Source organism: Nicotiana tabacum, chromosome 8 (assembly GCF_000715075.1).
Source record: "Nicotiana tabacum cultivar K326 chromosome 8, ASM71507v2, whole genome shotgun sequence".
NCBI lineage: Eukaryota > Viridiplantae > Streptophyta > Magnoliopsida > Solanales > Solanaceae > Nicotiana > Nicotiana tabacum.
In genome coordinates this window covers 161,620,224-161,641,045 of record NC_134087.1, presented here as the reverse complement: position 1 = coordinate 161,641,045, position 20,822 = coordinate 161,620,224, and the positions used below count along the sequence as shown (strand labels likewise).

At 36.7% G+C, this 20,822-nt stretch overlaps 2 protein-coding genes across 2 annotated transcripts; both read right to left on the bottom strand.

The window, feature by feature from the left end:
* Positions 1 to 399: 399 nt before the first annotated feature.
* Positions 400 to 1,365, bottom strand: LOC107769628 (uncharacterized). Its single transcript, XM_016588866.2, has 4 exons — positions 1,037 to 1,365; positions 847 to 896; positions 680 to 764; positions 400 to 576 (listed from the first exon to the last, which is right to left on the bottom strand). Exons 1-4 carry the CDS (start codon positions 1,251 to 1,253, stop codon positions 530 to 532), a joined length of 399 nt encoding a protein of 132 aa, XP_016444352.1. The 5' UTR covers positions 1,254 to 1,365; the 3' UTR covers positions 400 to 529.
* An 8,212-nt stretch (positions 1,366 to 9,577) lies between these two features.
* LOC107769629 (uncharacterized) lies at positions 9,578 to 15,798 on the bottom strand. Its single transcript, XM_075220654.1, has 3 exons — positions 15,645 to 15,798; positions 15,424 to 15,551; positions 9,578 to 9,850 (listed from the first exon to the last, which is right to left on the bottom strand). The coding sequence occupies exons 1-3, from the start codon at positions 15,796 to 15,798 to the stop codon at positions 9,578 to 9,580; spliced, it is 555 nt and encodes a 184-aa protein (XP_075076755.1).
* Between the last annotated feature and the right edge of the window lie 5,024 nt (positions 15,799 to 20,822).

Genomic DNA, 20,822 nt, shown 5'->3' with positions numbered 1-20,822 from the left:
CAAATCATCTCAAAACTGACATTCAAGCTCCTTAAGTTGTGTCCAATTTATTCTAATAGAACTCACTCAAAACAAAGCAAAAATTTGATATTTTTTTGCTACAAATAACTAATTGGCTAATATTAGTAATATTTTATCAATTGACCAATTTTAGTAATGAGCTACTTATAAATGGACATAGCTGGTAATTTCCCTAATTTTTACCCGTTAGCACTTAGCAATCAGCGGGGCATAACCTCATAGGGATGGCTGAAAGAAAGGTGGGGGTGGTCATGGATTTATTAATTCATATTTCCTTACTTTTTTTTAAAACTATTAATCAAGAAGAGTTAGTAGTGTTATTCCAGTTTCTAAGGCAGCTTGGTAACTGACTGTATATGTAAATGAATACAAACAGTATACTGGAAAGAACACCAAAGCCAAATTATGCTTGATGTACAAGAAGATCCATGTCGAGAATTTTCTTTTTCCTAGTATAGTACATGTATAGAGTGGATAATCAAACTTGGCGTGAAGCTTCCACAAAGATTTAACCAGTGAAGAATCTTCTCCAAGACTGCCAGGGTAGAAATCCACCTGTTTAATTAATTCATATCAAAGAAAACAAATGAAAACATGTTCGTTCTAGTGCATGTTCATTTGAATGCCAAAAATAGAGTAGGAGTAGGATATATAGTACCACAATCAGGACATCGCTTATAAAACTTGTTGTTCTTGAGAACAAGTCCTGAGCCCCCACATACTTCACATTTCCTTTGTTTCACCTGCCATATTAAAAAGGGACAAGCAATCAGATTTTTGAAAACGAAGCACATATTCAATTGAAACGTAGAACTGGCACTTAACAATTCTCTTGCTGAACTCGATTCCCGCAACCACAAAAGGTGTCACACCGGCTGCAAAAGTCATCCACTAATTCGTTATCCCAGGAAAAACAATAAAGTAGAATAAGAACTAAAAAGGCAATTATAAATAGTAAGTAAATAAATAAAGTGCTTAATCGCAAAATTCAAAAAAAACAGTAGAGTTGTATTACCCAAAGAGCCAACAACAATTTGCCAAGTGATATCTGGGTCTGAAGTAGTAGTAAGTGCTGTAATTTCTTCGGTGGCGGAGGCTTTGATTGACGGCTTCCTTAATTGCTTGTTTCGTTTCATAAGAAGAAAATGTTTGTTTAAGGGAAAGGCCTGAAGATTGAACATTGGTTTGGCATCTGAAATTTTTGAGACCACAGGCCTCAATACTCCCTCCATTGTATTGCAGGGGAAGGTAGGAACGTACAATTGTTATTTGGAATAATAGGCAGGCTACTACTATGTGTGGTGTTTATCAACCACAAAATTGCCTTCTCGCTGAAATGTCTCCACGTTGCCTCACTTTGCTTTGCTTCGTGCTAAAATCAATCATTTCCTAATGGCGCTAACCTTTTTTCTTAAATTGTTTTTTTGCTATTAACTGATTATAAGTAATACCATTTTTTTTTTTTGGGAAATAAAATGATGACTGATGAGCAGTATTAGATTATGGTTCGATTTAATTTGTCTTAGAAATCTTGAGTGACATTTTATATACACAGTGTTTCTTGATACCTGTCAAATCTATATATATCTATAATTGAGGGGCATTAGCCCGGTGACGTGGCACTCTTCTAAGCCTGGATTTCAAATTATCTTTTTTCTCCATTTTTTCTTATTTCTCCCACCCATTCTTTTTTTTAAAAAAAAAAAATTTAATAATGTAGGATTCCAAAAGTCATGTCTCTTGAAAATGAATTCCAAAAGCCATTACAACTGATAACCAACCGTTCCTCCAGAACCCAACGGCCACATTTTAAAAGATCCGTAGCAATTATATAGCAAATGGTACGTAACAGAAAAGATTTTTCATATTTGACTTTAAAATTCATTGGTCATCTTTCAAACATTTTGTCCATCTCTATTGAGTGGATGCATCCTCTCCCCTTTTTAAAAAGTTTGTTCTCCTACCTTCGTTCAAACATGCATTTTTTTACTCCTTTACTTACTTATCCCATTTGAATGGATGTCGGCGTTTGAATTTCAACCTTATGTAGATTACTGTTTTGCATATTTCCAGTCCACATCTTGATTTCTACATATTTTGTTTCTCTCTATCTGATATCTAGAAAATATAAGTATTTTTGGGATTTTTTGTTAATATAGCAATTGTAGTTGTACCGATTTCACAAATATCCTGCATAAACTTGGTTGTTTTCAGGTTCAGAAGGCAAGATTTGAAGCCTGAAATTTGAGTGCAAGGACAGAGAGATCCTTGATGTTGTAGCTTTGATCTAGAAAGGCTTTCTCTTATGTGCGGACGTTAGTCAAGTGTAAATTTTACATTTCCCAATTGGCCAGGTTTATATTGGCATCTTCACTTTTCTTAAAAATGATGATATTTTTATTTGTTAAGATTTTTTTTCTATGCTGAGTTTCAAATAATCATTAGAATATGTAACATATGTTATTATGAGGAAGGTAACATCATCTTGGAAAGAGGTAAGTTTTCGTTAAGATCTTTAGTGATGGAGATGCACTGGATGTATACAAAAGAATGTGCATATTTATTTGGAATAGTGTAGTGTTCAGAACTTGAGATTTAAATAGAGAGATATTCACAAATGGTATTTGAGTAGGCTCCTGATAGTGCTAATTTGAACTATTCATGAGCGGTAATATTGATTTTCTCGGTTGAGATTATTTCATAATTGAAATCAGTCATTCGTTAATTGAAATTAGTGGCTGAAATTGGTGTCATGAGGCTCTCTCCTTTCTATATGTTAGCTTCCATTTGAAATTTATCTATTGAAGCTAATATTGTATTTAAATATAAAACAAGTTCAAGTAACTCACCTATTTTTAAAATAAGAAAATGGACTTTTTTTAATAGTATTTTCTCCTCTTTCCATTTTCAGAAATTATTTAATTTATTTAGAAATTATTTAATTTATAATTTCTAATTGAGCAAAAATTAAATATATCTAAACTAGAATAATAAAAGTCTTTGAGTATAATACTTTAAAAAACTATAAATAATTATTAAAAAACGAGATGGTAGAAAATATACGTGTCTAAAAAAGTTGTTTGGGTGAAATCAGAAAAAATAGATAACAAAGATAATTTTATACCCAATCACTACTTGGAATGTAGACATATTAAGTGAAGTGTGATGAACATTGTGATTGTCTTTGTATGATTTATTTAATTTCTCAGTTTTGAGTTTTCTCCTCTCATTTTAATAGGATACTCAATTATACTAAATTCTGACAGTTAAGCTATGAAGGACTAAAAGCATTGTTTCACGTTTCTCGAAAACAACAGCGTTTCAAACCAAATTTTAAAGCTTCAGTTCATCAACACTATTAGAGTTTAATTTAGTTGCAGCTCTACGAAAAATACCATTTCACTTTTAGCAGACGAGGTCACGCCTTCAACAACAATATCTATAAATGTTGTTTACATATAGTTTAGTGTTATGGAGTTTAGAACATATTAGATTCTTATTATAAACTTGGATTTTGGTATTGCATAGAAGTTCAACTTCCTGGTACTTCTCTTCCTCCAAAACGAGCATTCGACAACAATATCTATAAATGTTGCTTATATATAATTTAGTGATATGAAGTTTAAACTATATTAGATTTTCATTGTAGCCTCAAAAATTGATATTGGATATATAGTCGTTCAACGCTCTTTTGGAGATTTCTGTTGCTTTTGAGAATCAAATATAAAAGGAAAAAAGTATATATAGTATATTGAGTTATACTGGTCCTTCTATGAAAATTAACAGAGTTATTCAGCGTACATGTCCCTTCTCTCTAAGGGAATTACAAAGACATCTGTATACAAAATTTTTATCGCTCATAATGATTTTTATATATTTACTATTCTTACAAGGATGTAATGCAAGTTAACATTAAATAAAAAGATTGATAATATTTGTCAAAAGTTTGATATATGATAAAAACACAAGAATTTACAGTAGTATTTGGTTGAAAGGAAGGCTCATGGTGCTATTCACCCATCGGAATTGATTAGTAAAATTAGACGAGGTGTGCGTCAGCTTCAGTCACACAGAAAGGTGATAAAATTATTATATCTTAGATTTATGGCCTAAATATATTTAATTTTTATTGTAATCAAATTATTAGTCAATTCTATTTTCCCGAAAGCATGAACAGGTTCGACGACACTGTTACTTTAGCCTTTCTATTGTTGTGTCGTCGTGGCTTTTATCTTTTTGTGTTCACTTTAGAGGTTTTGTTTTGATATGACTTATGGTTTAGCTTTTGAAAAATTAAATATCGAAAAGTACCTTAGTATTGGAGCTTTAAAACTTATATGCTTCGACTATCTTTCAAAGCAAAATTAAAAATATTTTTAGTTTTCGCAAAGCTCAATTTAAATTATTTGTAATATTCGAGTACTAAAAAGTATTTCGTGATGAAATAATAATATTTTGCAACCGCGAGAAGCGAGGTCAAATTAACTAGTATAATATAAATAGTAAATAAATAAAGTGCATCTTCTCTTTCGGTATGTTGTGGGTCACTTCGGAACCAAAGAGGGTGTATCTTCAATTTTAAATCATCGTATACTATATCGCATCAAAAAGTGTAGCTTAACGAACGATAAAGTTGAACTGAAGAACATGGGACTAGTTAAAAAATCACATTAGAGGCCGGAAGAAAAAAAAACAAATAGACAAGGTACCCGACATTTATTTTTTATATTGTAGAAGATGCAATACCGGATTGAATTTCGAAGTTTCCGCAAGATGGGCTAGATGGAGATACTCGATACTAAGGGGTCATTTGGTAAGATGTGCTAAGGAAATACAAGTATTAGCTTCAGTATATTTAATCCCTTATTTGGTAGTGTTTTTCACCTTATTAGGTAGTGTTTTTCAATATATGCATAACTAATACATTTATTTGTTATATACTTTATTCAGTACTATTCTTATGCATCGTAAACTATGGCATTAACAATACCATAATTTTTAATACATGAATAATATAATAAAACAATAAAAGTAGAAGAACAATATTGCAGAGAAAGAGAGAGAGGAAATTCTTATTGAATTTTGGGATGATTTACAACGGGGTAGGACCCCTCTATTTATAGGGGAGAAAATGACTTAGCCACAAGGTAAAACTCTCTACAAGATAGACATTCACTCTAAATAGAATTCTATTCATAACACTCCCCCTTGAATGCTTACTCGATAAGTAATGTGCCTCATTAAAACCTTAATTAAAATAAAACCCAATGGGAAAAAAAATCTAGAAAAGGAAAAAGAGTACACATATCTAATAATACGCCTTTTGGTTGCCTCGTTAAAAACCTTGCAAGGAAAACCCAGTGGGACAAAACCTTGTAAGGAAAAAAGAGTACAACGCGCATTAACTCCCCCTGATGAGAGCATCAATTCACATCCTTGAGCCTTCGCATCCCAATCTTGTGCACTAGCTTCTTGAAGGTTGACGTCGGTAGAGATTTTGTGAACAAATCAGTCATATTATCACTTGAACGAATCTGCTGCACATTGATATCACCATTCTTTTGAAGATCATGTGTGAAAAATAATTTTGGTGAAATGTGCTTTGTCCTATCTCCTTTTATGAATCCTCCCTTCAATTGAGCTATGCATGCTGCATTGTCTTCATACAAAATCGTGGGTAGTTTGTCACATCTCAAACCACATTTGTCTCGAATAAGATGTATTATAGACCTCAACCACACACACTCTCGACTTGCTTCATGAATAGCAATTATCTCGGCATGATTAGATGAAGTAGCCACAATTGATTGCTTAGTCGATCGCCAAGATATGGCAGTGCCTCCACAGGTAAACACATAACCTGTTTGAGATCGGGTCTTGTGTGGATCGGATAAATACCCAACATCGGCATAACCAACAAGATCAGGACTGCAATTATTGCCATAAAATAAGCCCATATCGGTAGTCCCTTTTAGATACTGCAATATGTGTTTGATTCCATTCCAGTGTCTCCTTGTGGGAGCAGAGCTATATCTTGCTAAGACGTTAACTGAAAAAGTAATGTGAGGCCTTGTAGTATTGGCAAGATACATTAGTGCACCAATTGCACTAAGATATGGTACTTCAGGACCAAGTAGCTCTTCATTCTCTTCTTGAAGTTGGAATGGATCCTTATTCACATCAAGTGATCGAACAACCATCGGAGTACTTAATGGATGTGCTCCATCCATGTAAAACCGTTTCAATACCTTTTCTATGTAGGTAGATTGATGAACAAAAATTCCGTTTGCCAAATGTTCGATTTGCAAATCAAGACATAATTTTGTCTTTCCGAGATCTTTCATCTCGAATTCCTTCTTTAAATAATCAATTGCCCTTTGGAGTTCTATAGGAGTTCCAATAAGGTTTATATCATCAACATATACGGCAAGTACAACAAATTCCGATGTTGTTTTCTTTATAAAAACACATGGGCAAATGGCATCATTTATATAGCCTTCCTTTAATAAATACTCACTAAGACGATTATACCACATTCGTCCTGATTGTTTTAGACCATACAACGATCTTTGCAATTTGATTGAAAACATTTTTCGGGACTTTGAATTATGTGCGTTTGGCATTTTAGATCCATTGGGAACTTTCATGTATATCTCATTATCAAGTGAGCCATAAAGGTAGGCGGTAACCACATCCATTAAATGCATGTCAAGCTTTTATGGACAGCAAAACTAATGAGATAACGGAAAGTTATAGCATCCATAACAGGTGAATATGTCTCTTCATAATCGACACCAGGCCTTTGTGAAAATCCTTGTGCAATAAGGCGTGCCTTATATCTTTGTACCTCATTTTTCTCATTTCTCTTATGTACAAAGACCCATTTATAGCCAACAGGTTTAACACCATTAGGTGTTTGGACTACAGGCCCAAAAACTTCACGTTTTGCAAGTGAATTCAACTCTGATTGGATTGTTTCTTGCCATTTTGGCCAATCTAGTCTTTGTCGACATTTTCCAACAGATTGAGGTTCAAGATCCTCACTTTCTTGCATAATGCTAGATGCAACATTATATGCAAAGACATAATCCACCACTATATCCACTCGATTCAAATTTGTCTCAATATCGATTGGATTTATTGATAGTTCCTTATTTTCTTGAGTCTCGGGCTCAGTGGTTTCCTCATGATTCTTAGAATTTATTAAATCGTGGATTTCTTCGTAAGATTCTTTCGTAGTGTCATTTTGATCATTTGTTTTCCTTTTTCTAGGATTTCGATCCTTAGAACCTAATGGTCTACCACGTTTTAGGCGTGCTTTTGACTCATTAGCTATGACACTAGAAGATTGTCCAACATGGACATCAATACGGATTGGAACATTCTCTGAAAGGATATGTGATTTTGTTATCCTTTTCAAATCCGTAAATGCATCTGGCATTTGATTTGCTATTCTCCGCAAATGGATAATCTTTTGCACCTCTCTTTTACAAATAGAGGCACGTGGATCAAGATGAGATAATGATGGATTTTTCCACAAAATTTCCCGTTTGGTTTCACTAACTTCTCCCCCTAATTTTGGGAAAAGTGTCTCATCGAATCGACAGTCTGCAAATCGAGCAGTGAATAAATCCCCCGTTAATGTTTCAAGATAGCGAATAATGGAGGGCGATTCAAACTCAACATATATTCCTAACCTTCTTTGCGGACCATTTTGGTGCGATATGGCGGTGCTACAGGCACATATACTGCGCATCCAAAAATCCTTAAATGGGATATATTAGGTTCATGACCCAAAACTAGTTGCAACGGGGAATATTTATGATAATTTGTCGATCTGAGACGAACTAGCATTGCTGCATGCAGAATAGCGTGACCCCAAACAGAAGTGGGCAGCCTCGTTTTCATGAGTAACGGTCTTGCTATCAATTGCAGACGTTTAATTAAAGACTCTGCAAGACCATTTTGAGTGTGAACATGAGCTACAGGATGTTTCACTTTCATCCCAATTGATAAGCAATAATCGTTAAATGCTTGGGATGAAAACTCAGCAGCATTATCAAGTCTAATAGGACTTAATTGGATTATCGGGAAATTGTGCCCGTAGTCGAATTATTTGTGCCATTAATTTTGCAAACGCGAGGTTGCGAGATGACAATAGGCACACATGAGACCATCTAGAAGATGCGTCTATTAAGACCATAAAATATCTAAACGACCCACTAGGTGGGTAAATAGGTCCACAAATGTCCCCTTGTATACGTTCCAAAAACGCAGGGGACTCAATTCCAACCTTTGTTGGTGATGGTCTAATAATTAACTTGCCTTGATAACAAGAAGTGCAAGAAAATTCATTATTTAAAAGAATCTTTAAATTCTTTAATGAATGCCCATTTGAGTTTTCTATAATTCGTCTCATCATAATTGATCCAAGGTGTCCCAATCGATCATGCCAAAGTAAAAAAGTATTGGAATCAGTAACCTTTTGGTTTACGATAGAATGTGCCTCAATTGCACTAATTCTTGTCCAATACAAGCCACAAGATAAAGATTGGAACTTCTCAATAACCCTCTTTTGGCCAGAGAAATTCTTGGTAATGATGAGATATTCAAGATATTCTCATCTATTGTCTCAATATGATATCCATTTCGACGGATATCTTTAAATCTCAACAAGTTCCTCTTGGACTTGGAGGAGAACATTGCATTCTCTATGATAAGTATTGTTCCCTTAGGCAGAGTTATAGTAGCTCTTCCAGAGCCTTCAATTAATTTACTACTACCAGAAATTGTAGTAACATCTGCCTTACACATATTTAAATGAGAGAAATATTTCTTCTCTTTGAATATTGTATGTGTCGTACATAAATCAATTAAACAAATATTTTTACAATTGAACTTTGATCCAAGTTTGCTTTGTGGAATATCCATATTTGCTTCTCATAGGTTGACATACAAAAAGAAATATACGAATAAATATTAGTATTTTCAGAGATAAAGAAAAAAATTCTGTAAGGCACAATCTTTGATTGAACAACTTGATTAGAAAACAAAATTTCTTGAAATTCTTTACAGATTAACATGAAAGGCTTAGATGGTATACAAGGACCAATATATGTTGGTACGGAGTGTGTTTTCAGAAGGCATGCACTTTACGGATATGATGCTCTTGAAACAATTGAAGGGGGAGTTGAAGGTTAGACCGTTATGCTCTTAATTAACGAATAATAGTTGTTTTTATTTGTAGTTTAGCACTGATTAGTAGAGATGAAAAGACTAACTTATGTTGCTGCATTACAGTAGCAAACATGGATTCACGCCTGGCTTAAAAATTCGTATAGTGTCAGTTGATTTAAAAACTTTAGCAAATAGTTTCAACTGATAAATTACAACTGATACCGACTACAAATTTTGACCACTATCAAACTTTATTCAATGACAGATTATACTAATTCTACATACTAATTAAAACTACTACTCATGTAAACTACGATAATTACATGATGTATATTTGCTAACTAATATGAATAAGCAAAATAAAATAAAATCAGACTACTTAATCTTCTTTAACCACGGATCCATCACCGATCAAGTAGTCTATTTTCCCCTCAGGGCGCTCAAAGAAGTCTGCCACATCCAAGTGGGTGATGTCAAAATCATTGTCAGAGACAAAATTAGCTTCAGGGTCTTTGTTCTTTAGAGATGCTTGATAAAGCTCAACCAAATGTCTTGGTACACGACAAATATTTGCCCAATGCCATTTTCCACCGCAACGATAACATTCGGTTTCTGAACCATTTGCCTTTGGCTTCTCATCTTTCCCTTTCCACTTTTGGTGGTTATTTTTCTTTGGGGGGTGATTAACACCAGGAAAATTTCTTCCTTGTCCACGGCCACGACCATGACCACGACCACGACCACGAATAGGGTCACGACCTTTTCCACGCTTAGTATAATGGGAATACACCTCATCCACTTCAGGCAATGGTGTAGACCCAGTGGGTCGATTTTCGTGATTTCTCATGAGCAAGTCGTTATTTCGCTCAGCCACAAGGAGAAGAGAAATCAACTCAGAGTACTTCTTGAAACCTTTCTCTCTGTATTGCTGTTGCAAGACCATATTGGAGGCATGAAACGTTGTGAACGTTTTTTCAAGCATATCATAATCAGTGATAGTATCTCCACAAAGTTTCAATTTAGAAGTAATTCTGAACATTGCAGAATTATATTCAGAAACAGACTTAAAGTCTTGGAGCCTCAGATGAGCCCAATCATATCGTGCTTGTGGAAGAGTGACCAACTTTAAGTTGTCATATCTTTCCTTTAAGTCATTCCACAAAACAAATGGATCTTTGACTGTGAGATATTCTATTTTCAACCCTTCATCAAGGTGATGGCGCAAGAAAATCAAGGCCTTAGCACAGTCTTGGGTGGATGCTTTAGTTTTGTCTTTAATGGCGTCTCCAAGACCCATTGCATCTAAATGGATTTCAGCATCCAACACTCATGTCATATAGTTCTTGCCCGAAATTTCAAGGGCAATGAACTTTCTTTTCATAATGTCAGTCATAATTAAAAAGAGGAGAAAAGTTACCTTAATCTTCTCAAAGAGCTTCTTGAGACGGTAGAGTCTCGTGCTGATAACGTGTAATAAAACAATAAAAGTAAAAGAACAATATTGCAGAGAAAGAGAGAGGAAATTCTTATTGAATTTTGGGATGATTTACAATGGGGTAGGACCCCTCTATTTATAGGGGGGGGGGAGAATGACTTAGTCACAAAGTAAAACTCTCTACAAGATAGACATTCACTCTAAATAGAATTCTATTCATAACAAATAAGCATATATAAAGACAGAATTGCTCTTTCAAAACCTTTTCCAAATCCTTTCCAACACATGTCGAGATTATTTGTCACCAAACAACTTTTTAAAAAAAATTATGCAATGCATGTTATTTTTAATACATCAAACCAAAAGAACCGATAAGAAATAATCTCAGCATAACTAATTCCAATTTTACTAATACCTTATTCAATACTATTCCTATACACCTTACAAACGACCCCTAATACTAATAAGACACATATACCTAACGAAATAGAAGTGGTCAAATGATGGTCCAGATATACTTATTTGATGCTTGTATGGGTGAAAAAATGTAGGTACCCAATGGAATAGTCGAGAACTCGAGATGCACACGAGCAACACCACTGCTATTGTAATGTTTCATTCATGTTAATCTGAGAGCACTTTCAAGTAAGTTTCCCTAATAACTTGAGAGAAATTATAAGTGAACTTCAAATGTTTCCCGAACACACATCGTGTATTGTTCAATTCTACAAACCTGAGACCACAAAGCCTAGACAAGTTATGAATGATGGCACAAGTCTTAGGCAATGACACCAGCAAAATGCAGATTACCTATTCTCCTTACTGCAGGCATAATAACCTATTTCAGTTTAGCATAAAGCTATTCATCACTCTTCTAAAAAGAAAGGTCAAGAAGCTAAGACAACCCAGGGGTGATATGTTAATCGCCATTATCTCGTTCTTCCAGTATCAGTAGCAACACCTTCCCCCAAAAACAAGCAATAAAGATTTCATGCAAGCCACATTCAGTGGTACCAACCAGGCAAAACGAAATTTTGGAAAACAAGGCAGAGCCACACAGGCAATGCTATTTCTCAACCCATACAGAAAAGGAAGCACACATCCACGGAGCAGGTAACCAATTTAAGAACAATAAAACAATCAGATACTAAAAAGAGCAGAGTCCAGAAAGAATTCTAGGGGTATGCTACCAGAATACCATGGCAACCTTAGCAATTATGCTAGTCAAATCACACACACAAAAAAAAAAAGCTGCAAACAACTCAACATAAATATTTAAAAGGCATGGTTCGACATATGAAAGTTACTCCTGCAGTCATGCTGCAACTTTAGCACTTATACCAGTCAAACCACAATAGACCTTCAACCAACAGAACAAATATTTAAGAGGGATTCATCATATAAGTTTCTTCTGGAGTCGTGCTACCCATATTTGATTTCTTGCAACATGAAATACATCAATACGCAGTTTAAAATTTATGATTGTAATATTTAGTTAGCCGACATCATTATTTAAACTGAATAAATCCTTGCTGCAACTTTCGAGCTACATTAGAAGAGTTGGCTTCAAAGCTTTTAAGTCATTAACTTTCAAAGAGTGATTGTCAATGAAGAAAACCTATCCTAACCGTCTCTTCTATATCCAGCACATCTATTTGCGCTCACTCTAGCTCGATGATCAAGTTTGTAAAGGTTTTTATAGAAAGCTTGTCCTTCAATGAAGTGGCATGGGTATTTTCAAAACATTCGTGTTCTGCAGCACTTCTATTGACACATCTGAAGAAGAGGGCATCAGTATCTTCTTCATTTAGTGCCTTGTCCTAAAAGGAAGGCATTTGAAGTCCTCATCTTAATCTTGCCACCTCCACTATAATTTCAAGATGCAACTAGCAGTCCCACTATTTCACCATTTTTTTCTTATTCACATGTAGGTATATTGCTTCACCAATATATCTTTCCATTCTCTTCCACAAGGTGCACCTTTTGGTTTCCAGTGCCAGTTTTCTGGTTAATCAAGACAATAATAAGATTTGGTTTTTTTTTTCTAAAATAATCGATAAAATTCCAAGGGCCAGTGGTTCCCGGTTCGAAACTCTGTACAACATGGGGCCCCTTCTACCCTTCTCCACATAAATACCAGAATTTTATTTGCACCCGTGATGTGCATCTAACCTACATATCACGTGATGCGCTCTTACTAGTACAACCAAAACCCAGAACCCTTGGGCATACGTACTAGGAAATTTCATCCCTAAAATTGTGTTTTCTTGTCAAATACGACCTTCTGGATAAAGAACTTGCCATCATTCCCCAAACTGCCATTTCCAGCAAATAAGCTCTTTTTTGTTGGAACAGGCAAGGAACGTATATATTATAGAAAAGCTTAGCACTAAGATGGTGCTATGGCAATACAAATATTGTATCAAGATAAACTTGCAATAAGCTTATGAGCTCAAAATACATGGTTCTTTTGTAGTTGTTTCTTCTTCTTTCTTTTTTTTTTTTTGGGCCGTTTCCCTGATTGAAACATGCTAAAATGAAACCTTTACATGAATAGTTTCTTTCCCGGAAGATTTACACCTTCAGTAATAAATTAACTGAATGATCAACAATGAGGTCCATCGAGAACAGTAGTATTTGTGGTAGCTTTGCCACTTTTTCTGTTTTTGATTCTTGTTAGTTTACATGTGTGTTACAAAAACTTTTATCTTTTGACATTGGATTTAGGTGCACTTTTTTTATATTGATGGGGAATTCCATATACAAGCCGTATATCAATACAAAAATATGGCTCTCTAAGAAAGGCACCCAATCTTCTATACAAACAGGGACCTCATGGTGTGTACCAAAAGGGAACTAGAGATAAAATACTATTCCCTCCGTTTCAATTTATATGATATACTTTCCTTATTAGTCTGTCAAAAAAAAGAATGACACATTTCTATATTTGAAAATAATTTAACTTTAAGCTTACCATTTTACCTTTAATGAAAAGTTTTTATAGTCACGCAAATGTTATCGCCCCCCAATGCTTTCACCCTTTCTGCTTTAAAGACCACAAGTTTCAAAAGTCTTTTTTTCTCCCTTAAACTCTGCACCGAAGCGTGTCATACAAAGCTGAAACGGAGGGAGTATTCCTTAGATTTGCAGATCATTTTCTACTCCTTCAAAAGTTCTCCTAATTCTCTTCCTTAAACTCTGCACCGAAGCGTGTCATACAAAGCTGAAACGGAGGGAGTATTCCTTAGATTTGCAGATCATTTTCTACTCCTTCAAATGTTCTCCTAATTCTCTTCCTTCATACAACCCTTAACGGAGCAACATCTCATGCCCAAGCTATTCTCTTTCTCCCTCAAAAAACCCAGTTGTGTCGTGCTTCCTTTTATGGTCCATGCATCACCCATGGCACTCCAAACCAGCTTAGGACTACCCATCACAACAACATCGCTTCCTGGCAATGCAACAAGAGATGGTCCTACATTTCACCCGAATATTGACGCATAAAGCACAAACTCACATAAGTGATTCTTTTCTTTTTTGGGTTTTCTGTTGTCGGTATAGCACCCCTAGGTCCCAACAACGCTGAAACACTCCTTCTTGGGCGTCATAGGGATCCAATTGTTTGGTGCTCTCTCTCTCTACCCCCCCCCCCATCCTCGCAAACTATGGTAGTAAGATTTGATTGTAAACAAGCACCAGATCACCACGCGTCCGGTATATCATTCGCTATGATATGCTTGTAAAGTAGTTCCACCAGCTCCCAATCCTCAGGATTTCTCTTAAACCTCAAATCCAATGAACTTCCACTTCATGTATCCTAAGGATCTATTGTACTGGTCATCTCCCACTGGCATGACTCTGTAAGTGTTAAAAAGGCAATTCTCAATGCACAGTCTTCACACCACTGTTGATTTGCTATTGTCTCCTACCCTGAAAGTGATATGTCAACGATAGTCTCCCCATCCTTTCATAATGCAACTCCACAGTCCATATTCAAATGTAACATTATGTTTTTGGTCCTCCGCCCACTTCCAAAACAATTATTGTACATCTAAAACAATCATTACAGACTAGTATACTATGAAGTTAAAAGAGTAACTTCTCTTATTAAAAAAGTGGAAATGGCTGAAACTAAAGTTAAAAACAGGGAAAAATGCCTTTATGAAACATAGTAAATGATAAAGCTTCAGAAAGGTATGAAAGAGCAGGAGAGAAAAACTTAAATACCAGGCCTAGTCATTATCCAATTTACCAGTATATTCTGGAAAGGTTGCTAGAACAGAATATCCCCCCCCTCCGCGCGCTCAACCATATATATACATACATAGAATAACCCAAACAGGTAAAGTGACTTCTCTAGTACATATTCAAATAGTGGCATAGAAAATGCCCATTATGTAAGACCAAAATGATTCAACTCAATTGAGTTCTCAATTACCTCAGGTCAGTGCTTAACACAGGTTAGGCAAAATAAACAATTTATTTGCACCATAACAAAATGGGTTACTGGAATGCAATCCAACAGTAGAACATCATGTTACACACCATATATTTGGAAAAGGCAACCAATTAGAGAGTCAACCCAAAAGAAGAATTATTCATAATACAATAAGCAAGTGACAGTAGGGCAGCAACTAAAGTCTGATTATTTCATCGAAATCAGTTTCATCAAAAAAATTCAAATCAGAAAGGGCAACTCCCCTCTTACATGGTTTCTCCACCAAGAAACAAATCCAGAAAATCCAAAAACAAAACAAAAAGACAGTTTAGTATTTCCTGTATTTAGCTACCTCTCCTTCATTGGGGAAAAAACCCATGAGTCTTCCAGCTGAATTCTGGTAAGCGTACATGAATCCTCCCATAACCCCAATTAAACCTCCTGTTACCATTGATGGGCCCCTTATCCCTGGCTTTATTCCTACACAAATCAAATGCAAAAATTAAATATAACTAATCAAGAACAACCAAATCGATATGAAAATGTGAATAGAAAATGATTAAAAAAAAGTACCAGAGAGGTAGCCGACAGTGACAGAGATGCCGGCGATAGTAGTAAGGCGAAGGTAATCAAGAGTGTTGAAGTTGGCAACGGTTTTAGTGAAAGGAGGGTTTCGATCTATAACTGGGTATTCGGGCTTTGCCGATGCGGTAATGTCTGTGTTCATCTTTCTTCTTCTTCTCTCTTGGGTTTTGCTATTCTTCGCTCGTCTTCCGTCTTGCTAAATGGGCGAGGGGATTTTGAGATGGGTTTTAAGCTTTTCGGTGGGGAGAGAGCATGAGGGTCTTAACCAAAATGGTCCTTAACTTTTCATCCTTAGGCACAAGCGATTCCTAATTTGTTACTTGTATACTTATGGTCCAATTAACATAAGGATTTAAATTTTTCCTATATATATTAGGACAATATTTACTCGATTTAGCTAGGTAGAATTTTATGTGAACGAATTTTCTTAAAATCCTAACCACTTTATATAGGAAATGGCTAGCCCGGGATATGGAAATTTTTTGTCGTATAGAATTCTTTAAATATACGCTATACACATTTAAATTATTGTGTTTGTCAGTTCACTTATTGGTGGGTCCATATTCAGGGTATAGCGTTTTTTTTATTTTGTATGTTATTTGGTCAACAATGCCTTTTTAATATTCGAAAACGATCAATTTTACCCTCTGTTATACTATTCGGCCATAAATACTCTAATGTCATAAAAGTGGCTCAAATATACCCTTCATATGTTGGGCTTTCCAAGGTGAAAGCTCAATCCTAAGTAGCACTGGCATTTTGACTAGGTGGACACCATATAGCATGTCACCTCATCGCCAACCCAAGTTACACCCTTTTCCTACAGTTCTTCCACCACTAACACCTCCTCCCCTTCCGCCACCACTTTCACAATCAATATTACCATGACCACCACCATTTTTATTGGTGTTCAAAAAAGCTGTCATTTTAATTCCATTTCATAATTAGTAATGTAGAGATTTTTTTCCCTTGTAATTCCATTTCAATTCTAACCCATTTTCAAACAATTTTGAGTACCCTCTGTTGTATATTTTTCTTTTGTGGGGATATATTTAGAGTGTACATATCCTTCAGATTAGTGTTTAACCATAAAATGATATATTTGAATTTATACGTGGTTTCTAGACAAGTAAATTAGTTCGATCCTGAAATAATAAAATAATTAAAGAAATACGGAATATTTAGCCTTGAAATGAAGATAAAATAGCAGAAACAATAATTCTGGGAGAAGGGCTTTGGGGCACCACAACAATGAAATCAAGGAGTAAGAAGATAAAATTGTATAAAGCTTTGAATCGATTATAGCATAAGTTTGCTAGAAATTCGTGTCATTTACAATGATAACAAAGCTCACTATTTATAGTTGCGCCTAGGGAACAAGGTCCTAGGATCTTGCTCTTCTTTAATGTCAATTATGAGGGCCATTGAAAAATGTGTACCGGTGAGCATAAATGACAAATTCTTTGTAACGAGCAGTGTACTAAATGTTGCGGAATATTCTCTATCAAATGCTACCGGGCAGAAGGTATTTATTACATCTTTATGAGCGTCATTTTTTCCACTAACAAATGGAATAGTTGTCTTCGGTTTTAACTATCCTCCGCCTTCGGCTCCACGTGCCACTCTCTTATGCAACCCCTTATCATACCATATTTTACCCTAGACAGATAGTTCCCCTGTTTTCCGGTGACATAACTTTGTGTCACTGAGAAGCTGGTAGAAACACTCTTTTTGGCGGGAATTACTATGATCCCCTCTAAAAAGCTTCTGACGGTTGATTAGATGCGCGTCTCTCCGCATTTAATGCCCCGAACATGCATCGTCCTACGATTCAGCATAACTTTTGCCGGTTATCGAAGTAATCATTGCCACGAATTTAGCCGCCTAAACCTTTACTTATACGCATCAACCTCCTTCATTCATACTTCATAATTCTCCAAACTCTCTTCATTCAACTTGTATTATGTTCTTCAACCTTTCTTTAACTCTTTTCAAGCGAGAAAAACTTTTCCTTCTTCCATAACATATAATGGTTTCTTCTTAAAAAAATACCAGTTCCTCAAAGAACAAAAACAAAGCTGAGGACACTGGTCCTCCAAAGTGAGCACCATCATCCCTAGAAGTCTTGTTACAACAAAAGACTTCGAAGAGAAATTTCCTTCTGTTAGCCCTCATACATGGGCTGTTAGTAGATATATTTCTTCCATCCGTCCTTTCAGTATTCCTGTTGTGAAGGAAGATTGTCGCTGCCATGATTTGGATATTGTTTATCCTGATCTATCAGAGCAAGTGACCCTACCCAAGGAGGGTTTTGCATATTTTTACACGTATCCTTTTACTTTGGGTGTGTTCTCTTTGAGTGGAGAGTTTGACTCCGTTATTACGGAATTCTGCCTCCGCTATAAGGTATGTTTGGCACAAGTAAGTCCTTTTGTATGGAGGACGATTACCTATCTCCGGCGTTTGTGCCAAGAAACGGGAGAGGAGTTATCTTTAGCTCATGTGATGAATCTTTATTCCTCCAAAATCTTCCGCGGGGGAATGATAAATTTCAGCAAGCGAGGCCACCATGAATTGCTATCCATCATGGATGATGATAACGATCGTGGGTAGATGGAACGGTTTGTCTCTGTTGCCACCAGTGACATCATTCTAGCCTCGGAACCTTCCTTTCTAGAATTGTGGAACCACACTCGTACGTATACAATTTGCTTCTCCTCTTGTTAAATATCCTTTTCTCCTCATTGTTAACTTTTCTTCATTTACCCGCCTCAATGACTTGGTGGGTTCCCCCTAGGGTTGAGGGTTTGGACCTATGGGTTCAGAAAATTTTGACGTTACTACACCAAAAACCCGCTCGCATAAAGAGCTGTCCCTAAAATATGGGTGGAAGGACAAAAATCATGGTAAGTTTAACTCATCATGTCATTACCTTTTCTTATGATAAAGTTATTTGATTCTTCTCTCCTATTGAATATAGGTCAACCTCAGGGCTTAGTTGTCTTCCCCGAGAAGGATGTTTTGGCTGATCTTGCTGATGCGGCGAGGCTGCTGCAAAAAGCTTTTTCACAAAAAGGCGTCTTCAGGCCTGCTTCTAACGCAAGTGCTTCTTCTCAGAGTCCCCGACCGGAGAACAAGCAACCAAAAAGAAGGCATTCCTCCGTAGCCGGGGGAAAGAATAAGATAGCGAAGAATGCTTCCCGTCATCTCTGAAAGTCGTGGTGACGAGCCCTCCGCCTAGGTCGACAATAGATACCGTGATGATTGACGATGATGGAGAAGCTAGCAAGGAGGGAGCTTCTTTACATAGAAGACAATGACCTTCCTCAACTCAACAGACCGCCCAATCTATTGAGTTAGTTACACTAACTAAAGACGATGTCTCGACGCTCTAGGGTAGTATGAAATGGTGGAAAATGGCAACTCCCGCTTCTGGATCCCAATCGCTACGCCTGATATTTTGGGGCTGAGTACCGGGTCCTTTCCTTCTTCGATTGGTGAGCAACCAACAACCAGCACTGCGTTTGTCGCACTTGTTTATCTTCCTTCAATGCCATCAGCTTCATCTCCATCTTCACCAACTCTTCCACCATCAACTGCTACATCATCTCCACTGGTCGCATCTACTCGAGAAGAGGGTGTTCTTCTCCACTAATCCCCAGTTCATGGGAATTTGGGGAAAAATTATGCTCCCTCTTCAGAATATTCGCAAAGGAGGAGGAGCGTTACTCTCTTGGTCTCCACCGGATGCAATTTGCTATCCCGGGCGGTGGAACTTGCTAACTATCTAAAGCCTTTGGCTTCAGAAAAAGATTGGGAAAAGATACAGGCTCTCTCAGGAGAGTGATTGTTTGAACAATGCCATGCACAACGCCGCAGCAGTACATTGTTCACTTCTTTTGTTATTTCTTTTGTTTTTGCCTGAAAATATCCTGAGTTTTCCTATCTTGTTTTGTAGGCCAATTTTCTTGCTTCTGAGGGCCTCCAAAGGTTGATTCGGGAAAAAGAAGAACTTACCTTTGCATGGGATCAACTTTTGGCTGAGCGAGAGCAAATTGCTGCTCGCCTCTTAGAATTGGAAGCCAAATTTGCTGAGGTCGTTGTATTGGAGACTTATTTGTAGCAAAGCAAGCAAGAATTGGTAACCCTTAGCCAAGAGATTGGCCCGCTGAGGGTTAAATTTGACGAAGTCGAGGTCAAATGGGCTGAAGTCCATAGTGTCATTCTTGCTACAACGGATCGCGAGGCTGCCTCTGCTGAAAGATTGACCAACTTAGAGGCAGCCTTGAACTCCAAAACTAAAGAGCTTGCTATTGCGGGGATGAAACATGCCCAATTGGAGGAGAAGTATAGGAAGACTATTGAGCATAATAGACTTTTTAGCTCAACTTCCTGCGAGCTCGATGTTAGCCTCAAGTCCATTAGATCTGCCCGGGAACACCTTTCTGCCAAGGTCATCCAGCTCAAAGAAGAACTTAAGCGCCAAACGGCTTCCCTCATTGTTGAGAAAACTTATGCTATGTACAACATGAGGAGAAAAACCTTGGAAGAGGCTAAAGCGGATATCATTGACTTTGATGCTAAAATAACTAAGGCCCATGAGCTTGAGTCAGCTGCTAAAAGGGGTCTCCCGGTAGGGCCTGATGCTTCCAGTTCCGAAACTTCGGAAACTAAAGAGGAATCAAAAGGCGAAGACGTTGAAGGCCAAACTGATGAGGGCCAAGATATTGAGCCATCGGCAGATCTACCCACTTCCTCTGGGGGCGCGGACACTTCTCTTCCTCCGGGTTCCGAAGATGCAACAGTTTCACTTTTCCTTTCTTTTTCCAATTTTTGTATCCGTGCCACTTAGGCATGTTTATTGTGAATAAAGACATCTTTTGCTCAAGTATTGTCTGAGTCTTTTCTTTGTTTGATCATTTATACAAGTTTTAATTTTTGCATTTTTTTTGCTTAAAGTGTTCTGCGCAAGTTTTACTGTTTGGGTCTTATTATGTAAGGCCTTGGGTTTATTTTTTCCCCGAAAGCTTGTGGATTTCGGGCACAAGTTCTTCCAAAATCAACCCTTTATCATGAGGGTTTTTATAAGAGAGGGCCCCCTTATGTTTACGGTGCTCTTGAAGAGGACATCTCATGTTCATTACGACACTAGCATTTGAAGTACTT